General features: G+C 29.9%; 1 protein-coding gene across 2 annotated transcripts; it reads left to right on the top strand.

Moving 5' to 3' along the window:
- The first annotated feature begins 14635 nt into the window (after positions 1–14635).
- Positions 14636–21012, top strand: LOC145193361 (uncharacterized). 2 transcript variants are annotated; one of them, XM_090073130.1, is made up of 5 exons: positions 14636–15047; positions 16405–16522; positions 20244–20360; positions 20445–20629; positions 20790–21012. In XM_090073130.1, the coding sequence occupies exons 2-5, from the start codon at positions 16461–16463 to the stop codon at positions 20867–20869; spliced, it is 444 nt and encodes a 147-aa protein (XP_089929256.1). In that variant the 5' UTR covers positions 14636–15047; positions 16405–16460; the 3' UTR covers positions 20870–21012. The 2 variants fall into 2 exon arrangements, with proteins under 2 accessions (XP_089929256.1, XP_089929255.1); XM_090073129.1 differs by having other exon boundaries at positions 14651–15047; positions 20244–20629.
- Positions 21013–21733: the final 721 nt, after the last annotated feature.

The following is a 21733-nucleotide window of genomic DNA, read 5'->3' as shown; positions in this document are numbered from 1 at the left end:
CTTTAAATAAAGTAGCCCACTTGGCAACTGTACTATATTTTGGAGCTTGGTCACCATGAACTAAAACCAACTCATCGGTTATGGCTTGTGCTGAAACTCCAAGTAGAGCACGGGTTTTAATATATGCTCGATATTCAAATTTATCCATTTTTAAATTTTTTCTTGAAAACGTATATAGTAAAATTTAAATAACTTTTTTAATAAACATTCAAAATACTTCAACAAGTACTTAAAATGTTCATAATTAAACGCAGTTTAAAATGATATATAAATATTTAATTATTTCCTGTCTCATTGTATCTTTATAGATGAAGTTCTACGAACTTTCCTAACGACCTAAGTAGCTTAAAACAGATAAAAATAAAACATTGATATTTATTTAATTTTATTATGAAAGCTTAAGTGTAAACCTATTCTTTTGAATGATACATTCTGAAACATTCGCCAATACATAACAGAAGTCTATTTTCACAAACAGCACATTCATATCGTGTTTCTCTACGTTTTATTTTAGAGCAGATTCGACATGGTTTTGTTGGGAATTTTTTCTTTTCCTTCGGCGGTATTGAAGACAAGTAGTGGAAGCTATTATTGGTGATTCGAGGCACAATTTCATTTAAACGTTCACCCAATAAATCTGTCACAACTAATTCTCTAAACTTAAGCAAGGAAATTGTTTTATCTACCCCATATTTGCTGTTTAGACAGTAAGCATTAAACAAAAAAGTATCAAAGAGATGAAGTGCTACTTTTTTACACCATCTAATTGTCTTTCTTAGGCAATCATGATATGATACCGTTTGTTCCGCCGTATCTACTCCAGACATAAAGTGATTGTAATCTTTAATAATGTTGGGTTTCAATTTCTTCTCTCCTCTCATATTTGTCACTTCAATCATTTGCAACGAATGCAAGTTGCTAATCATTAGCACGTCCCATTTAGCAACCACTACACCCTCTCTGCTTCTGCTAATAACGTCTCCCTGTTTCAGTTTTGCTTTTGTACACTCTTTTGGATTTGACTTTCGGTCAGTTCTTAAAGTACCTCAAATGTATGTTTTTTGATTTATCATGTGCTTTGTTAATTCAAAGAAATTGTAAAAGCTATCGGTGTACAGGTGATAACCTTTTCCCAAAAATTTTTCCATTAAACCTAAAATAATAGCTCCCATTTGACCCAACAAATGTTTATCGAGAGTTGTTTCGCCAGAGTAGATTTTTACTTTTAGTACAATACCATCTGATTCGCAAAGCTCATAGAACTTGATACCATACTTATGTCTTTTATTTTTCACATACTGCCTGAATACAAGACGTCCCTTCCAAAGCATCATTGACTCATCGATTGATATATTTTTATTAGGACAGTAGATGTTATCCATTGCATTATTTAAGTGATCGAGAAGTCCAATAACTTTACACAAGCGTCCACTACCTGAATCTTCATTGTTAATAAAATGCCAAAACCGTAATATTAGTTGGAATTTATTTCGTGACATTATTCTAGAAAATAAGGGAAATCTATAGAGACTATTCTTAGACCAATAGTGTTCTAAAGATGGCATTTTGACACACCCCATATGAAGAAGATCTCCAAGGAACTGCCGCATATCTTCTGAATTTATTGGTTTCCAATCTTTAAAACGTGAGCTTCTTCTGAGGGGACGTTGCTTATTTATTTCTTGCGTTGCGTAGCGCTTAGTTTTAACTACCATAGTATTTATAATCTTTTCTGTAACAAATTGTCTAAAGAAATCTAAAGGTTTCTTGCTCTCCATGTTTATCTTCAAAGCAGGATCCGCAGTAAATTGAATTTGTTTTACAATATTCAGCTCATCTTTCCATTAGTTTGAATTTCTAGATAGACCACCCGTTGTTCTAGCTCTTTTCGGCGACATTAAAAACTCTTCTGCAATGGCTGCTAGATGAACGTCTTTGTACTGATTGTCATCACTTTCTTCAGTATTATTATCTTCATCTTCACTATCCTCACAATCTTCCATAATCATATGTGCTGATCCAATTGTGGAATATTTGTGTTGAGCTAATAGGAGATAGATAAATTTATAAATTATCTATTTATAAAAAAGAAATTGCTCATCTATAAAACACATTAATTAGTATACTGAAGTATACTAATTGAAGTACACACTAAAATGTTTTTTAATGTATTAAAAAACATCTTATTGTGTACTTCAAATTTTTTTTCACATTTTTAATAACATACAGTATAATGCAGTTATCAAATATATTTTTGCTTCTAGTCTAAAAAACACAACAATTTAGAATTAAGAAAACAAAATATAAATTACCTTTTTTACTCATGTTAATTTTAAAGTTTCTTAATTACATGTTGTATTTCTTAATTACATATTGCGACTTCTAAATTACATGATGTATTTCTCAATTACATCTTACGTTTCTTAATTACAACTTTCAAGTTCTCAATTACATCTTGAAAAGATGTAGTCACCGCAATGAGTTACACTCATTACGGTGTTACGAGTACTTCGGCGTAGGAGAAAAAAATTCCTTCTCCATTGCCAAGCTACGAGAATACTCGTAGCGCTTATTTTTTGTCAGTTATTTTCAGATTAAAAAATACTATAAAATTATTTCAGATTAAAAAAATTTTATTTATTGAAATGTTGATATCTAGCCTTGGCAATGAGAATGAAACCACGTAAAACAGCCTCGGCAAAAATTAATCATTGCAGACATTATGGCTCGGCAAAGAAATAAAGCATTGTTTAAAATAGATCGGCAGCGAACGTGTTAACGGGAAATTTTTTAAATAAAACATCAATCTAAAATTCGGATTATGAATTAAATGAAAGCTATGTATCTTAGCTCTTGAAAAAAAACATTGTAAAAGAAACTTTTCATACTTTTCAAACTTTTTAAAATTTTTAAAACTTTTCAAACTTTTTTCAAACTTTTTAAAATTTTTAAAACTTTTCATACCTTTTTTTAAAATGCTATTGAAAAAAGAAAAAGCTCGCGAAAAAGTTCTGCACAAACTTATTTCGATTCCAAACGTCTCACATTCTTTAATCGTAAAGGCAACCATCTATCAATAGTATCTCTATCAATAGTCCAACGTCTGATTTCTAGATTCCAGGAATCTGGAGCTATTCAACGGACTATTCTAGGTACAGGAAGAAAACAAGGATTCCTCGATTTGATATTAGTTGAGAACTTAAAATGATCATTCAAGAAAGATTCTAGCCAATCTGACAGAATTCGAGCATCAATTATGATGAAAGTACATAAATTCTGTAATTTGAAGTCTTTCAAAGTCATGGCAACACCTAATCGCAATTAGAAACAAAATTTGGCTACCAAAAAGCGAGGTAGAAAATTCTTTGATTGGGTGATGGCAAATCAAAATGGCTGCCTCATCGACAATGAAACTTATGTCACAGCAGATCCCAGGTTGCTAATTTTATGTTTCAAACAAGCAATTTAGTATTCACGACAAGTCTAAGTTTTAAAAGTGCAACAAGTTTTGTAAGAAGTTCATGATATGGCAAGCGATATGCAGTTGTGGCCGTAAGTCACAAGGCGTATGTCATCTTTCAGACAATGACCGAGGAACTTTACGTCTCTGAGTGCTTTTAAAAACGTTTGCTACCTTTTTTTAAGTCCCATAATGGTCCCAATACTTTCTGGCTAGACCTCGCCTCATATCATTAGGCCAAACACACGATTGATTGGATGAATGCCAAAGACTTAGTTTTCGTCCCGAAAGAGGTTGAATCCTCCAAACTGCTCTCAATGGCGACCGATCGAGATTTTCTGGGTGATTATCAAAGGATACATGTCTAAGAAGTCACAGGTAATAAAACTGTTTACGTTTCGTTGAAATCATGGGAGAAAGAGTGTGAAAAAGTTCCAGAATCTAGTGCGCCCATGATGATGAGCAGTATCAAGACAAATATTCGTGCATACCTCCAAGGAAATCTGCAATTGTAATTTTTTGTTTTGCAGTTGATAAATGAGACATAGATTTAGCTTAAGACATAAACCGAAGTTTTAGACTAATGTTTTATTTTAAAAATTGCCCGATAAAAATTGCTCAGATTTTACGTATCAAATCTTTATGGTGAAAATATAGATGCCATAAATTTAGCTATAAAGTTTAACCATTAAGCCCTTAGATGATATTTTAAATATCAACCATCAAAACATTAATCAAAATTTTTGAAAGTGAACTAACAGAAGTCGTAAAAACAACGAGAAGAAAAATAAGAAAGGAAATGTGTATAAGATGCAAGAGAAATAAAGAGATTGAAGAGTATATTGATAATAGCATACAATCAAAATCCTTTATTGTTTGTAGAAAGAATGCTGTAGCAAATAAAGAAAAGAATAAATATGGGCTTGAGAAAAGTACTCAACATTGGCACTGTTTGAGTGTTGGTAAACCTCCAAAAGAGTTTTGTATTCACCTTTAGAATTAAAAATCATTGCAATCAATGTAAAAGTGCAGGTGCATGTAACCATGGTATTTTAAGATAGGCATGTGTACTTAGCGGAGGGGCTAGTGCATGTGAGTATGGTAGAATAAGATAGAAATGATGAAAACAAATGTGATACATTACTTAATGAAAAATAATATTAATTAAATATCCACAATAAGATAAGTTTTTCGGTTTTTTTACTTTTACGCTTTGTTAATAGATTTTTCATGGAAATAATCTCATGCTGTAATAGGATCATAATCCTATAACACGATGCAACGTTATAATGATATAATTTTATAACGATATAACGTTATAATGATATAAAGTTATAAAAGATATGTTTCAAAGAAACAATGTGCTTTATGATGCATTTTTATTATATTAGCACTAATAAAAAAAACCTTTATAAACTGCAAAAAGCTGTACACCTCTATCAAATGGCGCAATTCCTATCGGATTTTAATCACCATATGTCAGTTGGGTGCTTCTAATACATGATCTAGAAGTAAACTTAACTAACCTTTTTCGATTATACCATACAGAGCTAACGATCCTTTTGGTACATCTCTATGAATAGATAAGCATATCCATTTATTTAGAGCTCAAGTATCTGCTTTAGTTTGATATGTTTCGATAGGTGCACCATTACCTCCAGAGCCATTTTCGATGAATATCATGACAGAATAATCCATTTCTTACAGCATAACTATTTGCGATATATTCATTAATTTGTGAACTTTAAAGATATTAACGATGTAAGCTACACCAGATGCTGGGTTTAAATTTATTGCAGGTACAAATCCTTAAAAACTTGCTCTTATCTGTAGATAAAGTAGGTTGATTTGTAGTATTTAATTGTGTAGCATTCAAACCACTTAGAGTTTTATCAAGTATTGAAAATTTTCTAGTTACTATATCTTGTCAACCCTTGCTCAATCCTCTATCAGTTTGATGTAGACATGATGACAGCCTAACTTATCAAATACTCATTATGCCATTAAAATTTTAATAACATTAATATTGGCATAATTTTTACTTGATGTATCTTATGCACTAGTTGGATCATGTAAGTTCCTAATTTTATTATTATTCATATTCAACTCTGCTATCATGGTGTCACCATAATTTTATTATTATTCATATTCAACTCTGCTATCATGGTGTCACCATAATTTTATTATTATTCATATTCAGCTCTGCTATCATGGTATCACCATAATTTTATTATTATTCATATTCAACTCTGCTATCATTGTATCACCATAATTTTATTATTATTCATATTCAACTCTGCTATCATGGTATCACCATACTTTTTCACAAATAAATGTTATTATCAACATAATTCTTTGTGGCAGAATTTCTTTTAGTTGGATCTGTTACACTTGCTATTTTATGAGCTCCCATATCCAATAAACCAGTCATTGTGTTGCCAGATTTTCTAACAAGGTAAATGTTGTTATCAACATAACTTTTAGTAGCATCATCAAAACTATTAGTTGGATCTGTAACATTTGATATTTTACTAATTTTCAATCCTAACTCATCAGTCATTGTGCTTACAAACCTTTTCACAAATGTATTTGTATAACATAATTTTTAGTAGCACCATCTTGTAGAGTAGTTGAATTTTGTAAGTTTATTTTTCATAATTATTTGTGTTCAGCTCTGCCATCATAGTGTCATCATATTTTGTAATTAAGTTTTGTTCTAAGTATGGCAGTGATTTGCCACGTTCATTTGTTATTTTTTGCGGATAGACCGCTACTGAATTTATCAACAGTCATTTTTTATAAATAAAAAAAATTGTAAATCACTAATTTAAAGGATACTATAAATCTATTTCTATTAGTATATTCACGATTTACTAATAATAATATAGGGGGAACCTGTTGTACCTTTAACCACGTTGTACCTTTAGTCACTTCGCCTTGTTAGCCTACTATTATAATTTTGAAAAAACATGAATTGCCATTTGAAATAATAACCTATGATGACTCTTCTTAGCATAAAGAATCATGTTTGGGATAGATTGTGTTTATCAAAGAAAAATTATAATTTTTGGCTTTAAAAAAGTGAATATTTTTGTTTATTTTATTTTGATGGTGGAACATAAAAAGTTTTTTGGTTAATCTATGATACAATTAACATTTTAACCAACACCTTTTTGTTATGGAAAAGTTTAGACGATAATTTCTTAACCTAAATGGGGATTGAGATGACCAGCGTAGGACGTTGTACCTTTGAGTTGTCCATATTGCGCTTTGATATTTTGCGAACTTTAAGATGCAGTTTAATGAAAATTATCATAAAATTCATGTACTTATGTATAATTGCCTGATGATCAATTTTGATGATTAAGTTAGTTGGCAACTATAGTAACTCGATAATCAAGTTGATTATATAGCTTTACTAAATTTCTATATTGCCATAAAGAAGTAAAAGCAGAAAAATATATAATCATTTCTGTTAGTATGTTTTTATTTGAAATGTGAAGGAGCAAGGTTAATGTTTTTCTCATGAAGATGTAATCATAAGTTATCTCTACGTAAACCAAGTTGTCTTGGTAGATCATCTGCATTCAATAAAGAAACCATAAGAAATATATAAATGTTATAAAAGTGTTTTAATATGTTATCATTTTGAACCATCAAACATTTAAAACTGTAATGCAACAGGATTTTCCAAAGTTCACATACCACCAAAAAAACATAGCTTTAGAGGTAAAAAACAAGTAGAAAGTATGACTAGTGCAGAATGAGGCAACAGTGAATACAGCTGTTAATGGCACTGTAAATAGCATTCCACCATTACTTTTATTTCCATGAGCTAATTTAAGGAACACATGCTTAATGATGAGCCTCTTAATGTACGACCTTCGGCTGAAAAAACCAGTTTCATTAATGGATAATCCAGAACTTCATGCGAATATTTCCATTACTATGTAAAAAGTTCAGGCAAAATTTTCCTGACATTTCATCCTCAAGCAACCCACAAGATGAAAAAAAAAACGAGGAAAGTGACAAACTAAGAACTTAAAATCAAATTAAAGATTAAACTCTTAGTGCTGGTATTGATATACATTTTACTTCCGATGATTTACATCGATTTAAATTTGGTCATGATGATTAGAATAATTATAATTAACTTGCTATTACAAAATTTCAGCTTTTACAAATTGTAAAAGCAACTAATAGGTGCAGAAGATTTCATTTTTACAAGGAATAAAAAAGTAACGAAGGGAATAATATTGCAATAGATAAATGACAATTATCAGATAATAGATAAATGACTATTATCAGATAATAGATAAATGACTATTATCAGATAATAGATAAATGACTATTATCAGATAATAGATAAATGACAATTATCAGATAATAGATAAATGACTATTATCAGATAATAGATAAATGACTATTATCAGATAATAGATAAATGACTATTATCAGATAATAGATAAATGACTATTATCAGATAATAGATAAATGACAATTATCAGATAGTAGGTTCTTAAAAGATGGATTTCTTGATAGAGTAAAATAAATTGGAAGTGCGAGCTCCAGCACTATGTTAAATATTTTGTATATTTACATAAAATATTTGTTACAGAAATTGAAAAACAAAACTATATATAAACTATATGTAAAAGATAGCAGAAGATGGCTTTTACTTTTAATTATGCTGAGTGTGTATTTTACCACTCATCATTACATGTAAACTGTAAAAATCTTGATGAATAAGCATAGTAAGGATTATTATAGCAAATTTGATCTTCAAATGATCTTCAAGTATCAAATCATAACGGAGATTTGCAAAATATGTTGAAAGTGAAATGAATCTTTTAGAAAATAAGACTTAATGTATATGAGATATGAACAAATCTTTTATTATTTTATATATTTGTATATAAAATTTAATTGTAACAGACTGAATTAAACAACAACTAGTTATAGAAAATATCAAAAAATGGAAAGTAAATAAAAATAGAATTATTAAATAGAAATAGAATAGTATTATTAAATAGAAATAGAATAGTATCATTAAATGTATATTGTTCGAATTTTACATTTTCTTTTTTAAACATTAAAAGAAAATCAGATGCATATTCATTATAAAGCCACTTTCTGAATTGAAACAGAAAGAAAAAGAATTTATAAGAGAATTTTTCCAATTAAACGGTGAAGGAGAAAAAAATTTTTAAACGATTTTGTTAAATACTTAGTGAGTCAAAGAAAAAATTGAAGTTTCTAAAAGAAGCAAATAAAAATTTGTTAACGGTTACATCAAAAGGAGAAATTATGTCTTTTACCAATGATTTGCTAGATCTTATTAATGAAAATGTTGAAGATCATATAAAGTATTATAAAGGTCTGTTTTGTGATATATCAGATATATATGACATTACGATATAAAGCCGATTGTGAAGTTTAACAAAAAAATGAGTGCACTAAACGTGCCATATCGAGGAGCGTTTAACATAATTTTTTTATTACAATATTACTACATTATAATAAAACGAGATATACTTCTATCGAAGTTAGAAGCTCTGAAGGGAAAAGGCAAAAATTACAAGACGTTACCAAATCTAATCGAAATGAATAAGTATTCGTTTGAATTACGAAGAAAATAAGAATTCATCTGATAAGAATGACGTACTTGCCTTTACATATTCACAATGAAAATGCATTTTAGAGTGGAAAAGTGAAAAAAGATGAAAAGTGTATTTGAGAATGGAAAACGAGTTACTGTTAAAATTAGCAAAATTCAAGTAACTTATAATACCAAAACTAAAGGATGATTTTTGGATGCGCAAATGATCTTGCAGCCAATTTTGCAGCCAATTTTTTTATCAACTATTGCAAAAACTGTATTGTCAGCACTAGGTATTGGTTCTATATCTGATCTTGCCAGTGCTGGTGCTCATAAGTCCTTAATGTATCCTGGAAGCTTTCACTATTTTATCTTTTAACAATATTTTTCTTCATTAGTGAAAGCTTGTCAGTATTTGCAGTTTGTGTGAACTTTATTTTATCGAGACTGTATTGTTTAGCTTTTTCAAAGTACTGACGTAAACTTGAAAATGCAATTATACTATGTTTGCATACTGCAGAAATACTTTCTTAATTACCATACACACTGCCTCCATCATTTTTACAGAACTTGTGTTTCTAATTTTTTTTGTCAAACTGTTTCTGGTTTCTGACCATATTTACTAAAGCAAATAAAACATAAAGAATAGCCACAGTGAATCAACCATATCAAGCGTTTGTAAAAAAACAAGGAAAAGAAAGCATAATTATCAATAATCCGAATAACAAACTACAACTTTTAAAATAATTTCAACCATTTTTTTCCATTACAAACAAAAGGAAGGTAAGAAAATTTACACTTGTCAGCTAAAAACAAAAATATAACTTTCTACAAACCGGTTAATATTTGTGTGATAATGACTCTAAACAATGATGGCTTTTATATGAGCACATTTATTAATGACATTATCATGATGAACAAATTCTTAATCTCTGAAAAAATGCCTTTTATTCACTGTGCCCCTCGATTCACTGTATCCCACCTTCCCCTGAATAAAATAATTAAACAAATAATTATTTGAGTAGTTTTTAGCTAAACTTAAACAATTGATTAACAACTTTTTATAATTTTTTTCCAGATAATACATGCCAACATGTTAGGATGACAATTACGGTGTAATGGACTTTTTTTTAAGACTAACATTTTTTACAATACAACCGAATAAGTGTTTAAAATTAAATTGACTTTTAAAATCATCATTAAAAATAACAGAAGATAATTTTAAAAAATGCAAGGACATGAATGAAGTTATTAAAAAATAATTGTAAATAGAACAACATAAATCTTTCTTATTTTTTTTCAAAAAAATGTTTTATGTAATAACTTATTACATGTTAATACAAGTTTTCATATAAATGATAATAATCTAATGAAATGGATACAAAGTTTTAAGAAACCTCAAGCTCTAACAAGCCTAAGGTTTCATTATTTTAAAAAAACCGTGTATAAATACAACTTCAAAGCTCTATAAATCCATTTTAACCAAAGGTTTACATGCCTAGTTGTATTTTTTATGATTTTTAATAAATTATTAGGAATCATAGTAAAGAAAAGTTTTCTGTATTTTCAAACTTCCCATTCCAAATCCAGCAAACTTTCCACTCATGATAATGCCAGGGGCACTTTTGACAAGTCCTTGTTTGGAAAATTTTTTGTTTTTAAGCATTTTAATTGAGATCTGTATATTTAGGGTGAAGATCTTATTTACATAATTTATTGGTAGGCTGGAAAAATCAAAAAAAAAAAATCTCTGAAAAACTTTTGCTGTTAATTTATGTAATCTAATACATAAAGCCCAAAGTTGTATCTGTGTATGTGGGTATGATTTTTATTTGATTTTTATAAAGAACATACCCACATAAACAGTTTTGATCCAATCCTCACAAAATTTTGCATACATTTAATTTTTCCCAGGGAAGGTTTTAGGCTAGTTTTAGAACACCTCAGATTACATGTTCAGGGTTATGGCTGCCCCTGAACTACATGTTCAGGGTTATGGCATGCTTATGGCAGGAACCAAGTTCCAGCCCCCTCCGACCACTCCTTGCTTCCCACGAGGAGGTGAAGGTGGAGTGTGGCCAACTCTGTGGGGAGTGATTAAATGTGCTTAAACTTTATATTTAGTTGTAACTTCACTCCCTGAATTCATTAGTGACATTCCTTCACTGACCATGGATATCCCTAAGCCAGTGAACCAGTACTGTAGGACAAAAAATTTTTGAAAAGAAAAATTGCCTGCTGGCCAGCTTCATGGCCGCTTCAATGCACCAACAATAAATGAGTTTGCAATTGTCATTGCCGGTGACCAGACAAACTTGAGATATTGCTCCTAAAAAACGAGATGATTCTCTTCAGAGAATCAATGAGTTCCTTAGGTCTAACGACTCTTTGCAACACCCTTTGACTTGGTGGAATACCTGGTGCAATGCGCCGGGTTTTCCAGCTATTAGATATAAAACATTATTGTATTAATCATAAATATATTTGCAACTATGTAGTCATATTTTTGGGAACTAAACCACACTATGGCAACTCAATATTATTTGTTGGGAATAAATATACCAAATATAAAATCTTATTATTTTTAGCTCTTTAAAAATATTTTGTTTTTGTTGCCTCCTAAAAAAAAATCCCTACTGGGAAAATCCACTTCCGCTTCAAGAAGGATGTCTGTTTCTAGAGTAATGTATACAGATGAAGATAGAGCAAAGAGGTTTGTAGTAAAGAGGATCATACTTCAACAGTAAGAGCAAGTGAAACTGTTTCAAAAAGAGATCCCAGGGTCACAGAAATGAGGGATCATGCTTCAGCATCTAGGGCAAGTAAAACTGCTTCAGAAAGGGATGCTAGACTCAAAGGAAATATGGATTATGCTTCAACAGTAAGGGTAAATGAAACTACTTCAGAAAGGGATGGCAGGCTTAGATAATTGTAAATTTTTAATATCTAGATTCTAATTTTAAATGTTTACTTGATTATATAACAAACAAGCAGTAGCTGGTCAGTAACTGGACGGCACCGAGTACTGACCAGCTAGTTTGTTATATAATCAAGAAAAATTTTGTTAAGATTTAACTTACAAATGATCATATACAATCATTAAGTTTATGTTAAGATAATTTTGTAGTAAACAAACATTTAAAGAATAGAAATCACAAAAATATAAAAACACAAAATTTAATTTTTTCATTAAGCTGCGTTAAGTACTATTAGTAGTCACTTGGATTGTGCAAAACAAACAGAATTTGTAAACATTTTATTAATGTTTTCAATAATGTTGCAATTTTTTCGGTTATAGCAGAGACTCTGGAATTATTATTCAATTTTCAACCCACAGCACAAACTTTTTGGCTACTTGCAACCTTGGGGTAGACATGAAATGGTCTATTTTTCTACATCGTAATAGTTTTAAAGTTTAATAGCCTGGAGCATTATTTTCCTGCCACCTATGAAAATCTCTAATGCAATTTTATGAGAGATTTTATGTTTCACTGCTGTATGGCTAAAATCTCTAATGCAATTTTATGAGAGATTTTATGTTTCACTGCTGTATGGCTAAAATCTCTAATGCAATTTTATGAGAGATTTTATGTTTCACTGCTGTATGGCTAAAATCTCTAATGCAATTTTATGAGAGATTTTATGTTTCACTGCTGTATGGCCAAAATTTTGAGATGGTACTTTTTGTGAAGCTTTCACCAATCGAAATTTTTTAATTATCCATTCTCGTTGGACGTTTTAACTATCCAATTAATCAAAAAAATATTAATGAATGCGTAAACGTTCATATTAAAATAAAACATTACATTCATCATGAGACTTTTAAGTTTTTTCTGCGTTAGTTGTCATCAGCTAGACATTTTTAAATGCTTTTAAATTACTATAAAATATTTTTTTCATATTTTAATATTCCAGGAGATGTTTAAAAGAATAGATATCATCTCTAAAAAAAATATTAGAAGTCGATAAAATAATTATTGTACTTTAAAAAACTGTAACTTTATTATATACAATATTTTATGTATAACGTTATTTATATATATATATATATATATATATATATATATATATATATATATATATATATATATATATATATATATATATTATATATATATAAACACACACACACACACGCACACACACAAGTACACACACACACACACACACACACACACTCACACACACACACATATAAGATAAGTTTAGAAGAATAACAAGTTTGTTTTTGTGTGGAAGAAGCTTAATAAATAAATTAAATTTGTCACAATAGCCGTGTGCAACAGAACTAGTTTCGTATGATTGGATAATATATTTAATACTATAAGTGAATCGAAGTTTTCATTATTTGCAGTTGAAACAAATAGGAATTATCGCTGTTAAAAAAAAGTGGAATAGTCTGACAGCGCGACCTATCCTTCAAGTTAGGTCAACTCTTGATTCAATTCAAGATGGAGACCTCTAAAAAATACTTTGCAATCCACAATACTTTTAGGTTTTAGAGCAGAAGGCTCAAATTAACAGATATTTAATAAAGATCAGTGACTTGCTATCGGTAGCTCCGTTTTATCTTGCCATCACAACTAACTTTATTATCAGAAAATGAATCACTATCTTCTGGCTAAGATTGAAAACAGAATGTTGAAAAATGATACAAATGATGTCAGTAATAGTGTCACATACTTCATACCAAAGGAGTTGTTTTAAAATTCAAAACACTTTGATTTGATTTTACTATTCATTTGTTTTAATCATATTGGATGAATTTAATAGATAAGTTCATAGGTAATTTCGATAAATAAATTCAGGCTAAGAATTACTTTTAAATTTAAATTATTTTATCTTTAGCGTAGGTCAAGAGCCTAAATTTTTGATAATTAATTTTCCTAAGCGAAATTATTTCATAATATGTTGTCACTAAAATATAGTTCATTGTGTCCAATTTATTTGCAGTGTTTCGTATATCATCGACAAGAATTGTATCTGCAGACCATTTTGAGATGATGAAAAAATGGATTTAGACCAGCATCGGAAATTAACGCACTGGATCAAATCGACTTCAGTGTACTCAGGTACACTGAAGTTGATACAAAATTATAAAAATCAAAAAATTAAAAAGAGAACAGTCACTCATTTGAGCAAGCTGCTTGCGTTATCTACGTTGCGTGTAATAAGTATTGATATTTTTTTCCCTAGTACGCAGTGGGCATGTATCGTCAGCACGACATTTTACGGACGTCTTACGGAGGTTTTACGTACGTCTTACGGACGTCTTACGACGTCATGCGGACGATGCATGCCCACTGGGTAAGAGTGCCTAACATTCGTTCGTTCCTTTAGGTTCAACATCAACCGTAACATTTTAATTTTCCTTGTTTTTATTCGTATGCTAATGTGAAAAAGCAAATCACCAACCATTTTTTACTACCGGAACTTTATTTTTCAAAAACATATTTTTTTTTTTTTTTTTTTTTTTTTTTACTTATCACCGCGCATGCTTAGTAAATATATCTTATACTTGCATATGCAGAGTGCACAAAGATTATTTTTGTCTACTTTTTTTATATTCGACTTTTTCAGGGATGATTTTAACTTTTGTGACTGACCGTTAAAAATCTGAATTTTTTTACCGGTCGAGCTTTTAATTAATACCATTTTTTTACCGGTCGAGCTTTTAATTAGTACCATTGAAAACTGCGCGTGCAAAACATTTCAATACAAGTTAAACTTCATTTGCCAGCATTTAACGGATTATTTAAAGAACGCTGAAATGCCGATATTATGCTGCGCTATAAAAACTTCACGATTGATAAAAGAGCTTATTATCTATAAAATAGAAAGACTTATGTAGGATCGAAATGCTTTGATTTTACCATTTGTTTGATTTAATTGGTTGAATAAATCGGTTGTAAATTATGGGAATAGTTATGGATAATATTTGGAGTTCTATGATATTTTGAAACTTAGAAATGCAGAACAAAATGCTAGGTGTGTTATTATTATTTCCTTTCAGCTTTTTCAATTTTGTTAAGAATATAAATGACAAATTTTATATAAAATATATAATTTAAGCGTAAATGTAAATTTTGATAACATGTTGTTTTTAGTTATTTCCCTTTCTGATAGCGAATTCCAAAAAATGACCAATAATCAGTACCATGGTAATAAGTGAGTGAGGCTCATTCTACAATGGTTGCGATTGCAAAGATTTTCTATTGTAGAAATTAAGCAAAGTTTTTAATACTCGCAATTTTGCTACATTTAAACAACTTGATTGTAGAAAATAGAAAGGGGGAGACAGACCCCCTCTAGCTCTTCCCGTTTCGATAAACACCAGGTGTACACACATGTACAGTTGCATGAAAAATCAGTCTCACCATCAAAGTTTAAAACAATAACGATCAAAAAACCGGTTGTAACTACACAGATAAAATGATAATAGTTCAATTAATAATGTACGGAACAATTCTGCAACTATTTTATAACTTTTACAAACAAGTTGAAACCACAGACAAATTCTAATCAATATTAAGCCTTTTTTTAAGAATCATGGCTCGGGGATCAAAAGAGAAACACTATACAATTCTTAAGATAAAACCCATTATCTAAAGCAACACCTGATTTAGATGCATCTGCATAGAAAAGACACAGGATAAGAACGGTGGAGAAAAGTTAGAGGATTTTTGGGAGATTTATGGGAGAATTTTTATAAGGATTTTTTTGGATAATACTTGAGAGATTTTTAAAAGTTTGGGAAAGAGAGGAAAGAGATTTTGAAAGAAGTAAAAAAAAAAAAAAAGAAATAAAGAAATATTTACAAAGAGGAAGAGAATTTTTTTAATATGTGAAGAGTTTTTATATAAATAGACACTACGGTCATGATTTCCAAAGGTGATAAGGAATATTTTTCAATAACTTTTGATTGTATATTATTATCTGTATTTTTAAATATTAAAAGAATATACTTGAAATAAATATTTGAGATACTTGTTAAGTATTATAGGTAAGAAAAGTAAAACCAGTATATTTAAATTGAGGAATTATTATATCATTATTAATTGTGTTCAGACTTTGTTTTTAAGCTTAACATAGGTCTGAAGTGTTAGAAGTTGAGGAATCTACCGTTACCGAACAATTAACAAACCACACATCCCAATCAACCAAATCATAACACCCAAACACCCTAACAAAACCAAACAAAGCAAACACTTTTTTCTGCCCTTACAATATACACCAGTTCACTAACAACTTAAAGAAGAATTTTTTTTGAAGTAACTCTTGGATGTAACCATCCAGTGGATGTAACCATCCAGTGGTGTTTTCTATACAGGAATTGTGTTTGTAGATTTAAGTAAAGCGTTTCATCCGGTGATTTAATGAAGTGTACTTTACATACCACCAATGCACACTATAGGGAGCAATCCAGTTTATTGGTTTGATGGTTATCTACTCAACAGGAAACAGTAAGTTTTTAATGAGATTAGCTCATTATCTGAATCTGTTTTTTTATCAATTTTTGGATCTTTTCAAATATTAATGAGAAAATAAGTATTTATATATAATGAAAGGGGTATTTTTAAAAAAATCATTTGAGGCCAAATTCCCTTTGATCTTTTCTAGTTTTTTTAGTTTGAACAGGGTCTTGACATAAATTCTTAGCCTCGTTAGCATTATTGTTAGCATAGGTTATTGTTAGTATAGGTTTTTGTTCACTTCATTGTTAAAATCGAAAAAGTCATTTTTTGTAAAACATATCCTGTATTGTAAAATGTCTCTAAATTAACAATTGCAATTTTAAGTTATGAAGCTTCAATTTTCTTGATACCAAAAGAACACCATCTATCTAAATATTTAAACACATACAACTTAGAAAACTCGAAAATATTCTATTCTTTTTATTTGGTTACAAGAGTTTTTTTAAAACATGCTGAAATTAGATTCAGCAATATAACTTAGAGTAAAGACTTTTTGAATACTTTTTTCCACATGAATGCTCTTAACTTTAAAGCTAACAACAGCTTACCTAAAATAAGTTACATTAAAGTTGAGGTTCAAAAAATCTAAAACCTTAGTTAAACATTTTGATTGAATGGTAAATTACTTGTAAACTTATCCAAATGATTGAGGAATTTTTAAAGGCTTTGCAATACAGACATTGTTCTACTTTTGTTGAGTCCACTCTCTAAAAGCTCGTTATAAAATCCTTCAGTGATTATCGCTGCAGATTTCAAAATATGATATTATAAAATGTGAACATTGTAATATGCAACTGTTTTGTCATGCTACCATTAGAAAGCCTCCTTTAAAACTTTTTTCCCACATACTTTGAAATATGATACAAATAATTTGCACCAAATTTTTGAGCATCTGCTAATAAACGACAAACTTCAGAGCGAGTTTAAAATAATTTATATATTAAGATATACAAAGCTGTAAGATTCCAGAAAAAAAAACCCATATCTCGCATTCCTTTTTTTTATTTTAATCCTAACAGTCATGGCTTAGAATCGCGTAGAATCAAATTTATGTATATAGAAACATGTCCAACCAAAAGCGTTGCTGTTTTAAAAGCATAAAAAGTTTTATTTTAGAAAAAATCAAGAAAGTTCTATTCTTTATTGATTGTTATAGAAGTTGGTTATTTTTCTTTAAAGCCAAACATCAATGCTTAACATTCTAACTTGAAATTTTTTTTAATGCTGTAAGAAAACTAAAACCATTGTTATTGTATTTTTTACACATTAAGTATTTACACATTAAGTATTTACACATTAAGTAATTACATATTTTAATGTGTAATGTGAAGAAAATCGAAAAATTTCATCTTGTAAAATACTTTCAGTTTATGATGTTTGAAATTTTTGTTAAAAGTACTTAAAAGTATTTTTAACAAAAATTACTTAAAAGTATATAAACACTTAAAAGTATTTTTAACAAAGATTTCAAACATCATAAGCTGAAAGTATTTTACAAGATGAAATTTTTCGATTTTTTCACAAAGATAGAACTGATATACATAGCTTCGTGAGGACATATAAGTCCTTACGAAGCAAATATTTTATGCCTCAATTCCTTTTTAAATAAACAACACTCAAAAATAATTACTGGTAACAGTCAGGTTTATCGGAAAAAGCAAGCCACAGCATAAGATTAAAAATTCAGCTCCTGGAAGCATTTTACATGATTTTTTTAACAAAGGAATATAGTGTATACACACACACACACACACACACGCACACACGCACACACGCACACACGCACACACAGGTTTTCATAAAGTTAGACGCACTCATATTTGAGAATAGAAATTTTTAGTTTTTTAACGATAAACCAATGACAAAAAAAGATTTCGGTTTAGTTTTTTTTCTATTTATTAGATAAATACATACAGAATACAAAATTTTTAAAAAATTTACAAAAAAATACAAATACTAAGTAATAATTAGGTACAACTACATGGTATTAAAAAAATAAGACAAAAAAAAACTATTCATAAATTTAGACGCACGATACATTAGGAGGCGTAATTTATGAACCAATCAATATTTTGTGTATGCGCCTTTTGCTTTAATACGACTAAGGACATCCTTAAGAAGACCTATACCAGGTCTCCTTAAGGACGTCCGTTAGCTGGCCAAGTGTGGAAATTTGAACCTTTGTCAATTCACGGTCAATCCAAGTCCAAATGTTTTCAATCGGGTTCAAATCAGGTGAGTATGGAGGCCACGTTATTCTCTTGAGTTATTATCGTTGAACCACTCCTTTGTATAGTATGCAGTATGTGCAGTAGCGCCATCTTGTTGAAGTTTCCATGGTTTATCATTGAGCATAAGCAGGTCAATTGATGGAATTAGGTTGTTTTCCAGTACTTTTTCGTATATTCTGGAGTTGATTCTTCCGGTGTATGTTTGGCACATACCAACACCTTTGTAATTGAAGCATGACCAGATTCCTATCGAGCCTCCTCCAGTTTGTACATTCGGTCTAATGTACCTGGCGTAATACTTTTCGTGAGCCATTCTTTTGACTGTTATGTTAGATTTGCGATCGATATGCTCAAAGTTACTCTCATCACTCCACATAACGTTTTTCCATTGTTCTACTGTCCAATACTTTCTTTCACGACATCATTTTAGTCTCCTTTGTTTATCATATGGACGCAGGAGCGGTTTCTTCAAAGCAGAGTAGACTCCGATCTTGTATTTAATAAGTATTCGGCGGACTGTACTTTGAGAAATAGATGTATTTCGTGTTGTGTTGAATTCTGTGGTCAATTCTTTGTAACTAATTCTTGGATTAGCTCTGACAGCTCTAAAAAGGGCACTCTCTTCCTTTCTGGTGGTTGACAAGGGTCTACCTGCCCTCGTTTTCTCGCTGGCTCCACCAGTGTGATGAAAGTTTTGCTTCGTTGTCCGAACACATTTCTCAGAAACTCCAATTAACTTGGCGATTTCTCTATTACTTTTGGTTCCCTCTTTGATGTGAGCAATAATTTGCCATCTTTCACCTTGAGTGATACGCCTTTTTGCCCATTTTTTGCCTATTTTTAGTGCAAAACTAACTTAACTTTTGTTTATTTATTAAATAATGATTAACTAATTCCAGGTAAGTCATATTTATTTAAGGTTTTTTGACAAAATCAATTAATATAGGCCTATTAATGAGAAAAATCGGAAAAAAACTACTAATTAACTATCAATTAACGAGATATAAGACTTTTTTTGATTTTGCGTCTAAATTTTTGAATAAAATAAAATCAAGCTTATCAATTATCTTTTTTGTATTAATTGGTATAGAATAAGTAATAAACATCTTGTAAAAAAAATTAAGGTACTCTGTAATAGAGTTTCACTTCCTCTATTAAATTAGCGGCAGCACTTTTATTTTATTTTTATTTTAAGTATTTTCTTATATATATATGTAAAAAAAAAATGAGTGCGTCTAAATTTATAAAAAAACACTGTATAATCTCTTCAGTTAGACTTAATTTAATTATGTATCGAGCCTCAGAGCTATTCTATATGTTTGTTCACTCAAAAGGTTCACTCGAAACCCTAACGGTTGTTAAGATATTCCATTTTTAAAAAGATACAAGTATTAACAGTATTTAAACTAATATAAACTATTAAGTTAGGTTATTATGAAGTAAACTTACAAATATTAAATCACCTGTCATTTTATTAGGTGCTGCGTTGTCTCATTGGTAATTGAAGTTTTGCTTATTGTAATTGGAATTGTGATGGTCAGTTATCAAGCAGCAAATAAAACCGATTTTGAAATTTTTCCTGGTGGAATAATAGTGTTAGTAGTTGCTGTTTCGATTTTGTTCACTCATTTGTGTTTCTTAATCTTGAAAAAAAATTCTGAAAATCGTAACTTTCATAGGCAGATTCAGCTTAGTGAAACTCCAGGTATTCAACCTACTTGTGAGTTTAATAGAAACACAGAACAATGTATTGGTCCCTTTTTTCTTGGCTCAAGTTTCTTACCTTGCATCGATGAAAATCAAGATCCTCCAATTTATCAGTATCAGTGTACACAGTCAGCGATAAATATTCAAATAGAGAATTGTAAGTTTGCAAAATAAGATTCTAGTTAATGTTGATGTTTACATATAAACTTACACCGCGTGGTTTAATTAATCTTTTCCAGGAATTTTTAAACTTTTTTATTATAAACTAAACTGTTGTTTCCAATTGCAATAAAAAATGCATCGGCTGTTCATTTTAGACGTGCATCTTCCAACATATGTTCTACCATCGTATGAAGAGGCAATGGCATCTACAGAACAACAATCTCAATTATCCTAATTGCAGCTTAAATTTTTTTAAGCAGTTTTTATTAAAATGTAAAGCTAATTTGCGTAGAAAGTCTCTTAAAACCCTGTCTATTAAGTTTACCAATCACAGTGCAGTACAGTGTTACCAGTACAGTGTTTGGATTTAAAACAATTACTCAGCCTTTCAGTTCAAATTAAATTTTATTTAGCTAAAAAACAAATTCTTTAAGCTCTGACTAAAAACTAATATTAGAATACTAAAAACACACTTTTGAAAAAATATTTTAAAAAAATCCGTGAATCTTTTTAAATTATATTTTTTCACGGAAACTTTTTCCGCATCCTGTGATACGAAATTTTAACTTAATTAAAATAAAAAAGGTATATAAAAAGTTAAATTTGTCGATTTCTCACAGATTTATAAATTTTTTATATTTAAAAAATATTAGTTATTCTTAAATTAAATGTAATGTAAGGAAAATTGCAAGCAATACAGTATAAATAGTAAAATCCACATCTGCATACAGAATATTGGATTCCAGATTCAATGAGAGCCGACTTCATTTCCGCATAGATGTTTCTCTTGCTTCGAGAATGATTGGTGAGAAAACGAAGGCTAGCTTTTTCTAATGCAACCTGTTGTTGACTGCAAAGTACTAGTCAACTGATTTAAGACGGCCAAAAATTAACAGACCTATTCTTATGATAATGAAAAACTTTATATTTTCCCCATTTGTTCCGAAAGAAGCAAAACGTGCGTTTAAGGGATCTAAAGTGTGTGCCAGCGAGGCATAAAATCCGATTTCTGCAAAAATCAATAAAAATAGACAAACCTTTTTCAGTAAAGAAATCAAGACAAAATTTAAAGCTCTGTAAGCTAATCCACCTACATCAG

Source organism: Hydra viridissima, unplaced genomic scaffold (assembly GCF_058129835.1).
Source record: "Hydra viridissima isolate aposymbiotic clone 2 unplaced genomic scaffold, HvirCarnegie_v1 scaffold_15, whole genome shotgun sequence".
Taxonomy (NCBI): Eukaryota; Metazoa; Cnidaria; class Hydrozoa; order Anthoathecata; family Hydridae; genus Hydra; species Hydra viridissima.
Note: the sequence above shows the minus strand (reverse complement) of the source record. Positions and strands in the feature narration are given on the sequence as shown.

Coding starts and splice junctions, on each gene's coding strand:
- LOC145193361 (XM_090073129.1), top strand. CDS start 16,461: ATGCACACTATAGGGAGCAATCCAGTTTATTGGTTTGATGGTTATCTA. Junction 16,523..20,243: donor TATCTACTCAACAGGAAACA/GTAAGTTTTTAA, acceptor TCATTTTATTAG/GTGCTGCGTTGTCTCATTGG. Junction 20,630..20,789: donor AAATATTCAAATAGAGAATT/GTAAGTTTGCAA, acceptor TGTTCATTTTAG/ACGTGCATCTTCCAACATAT.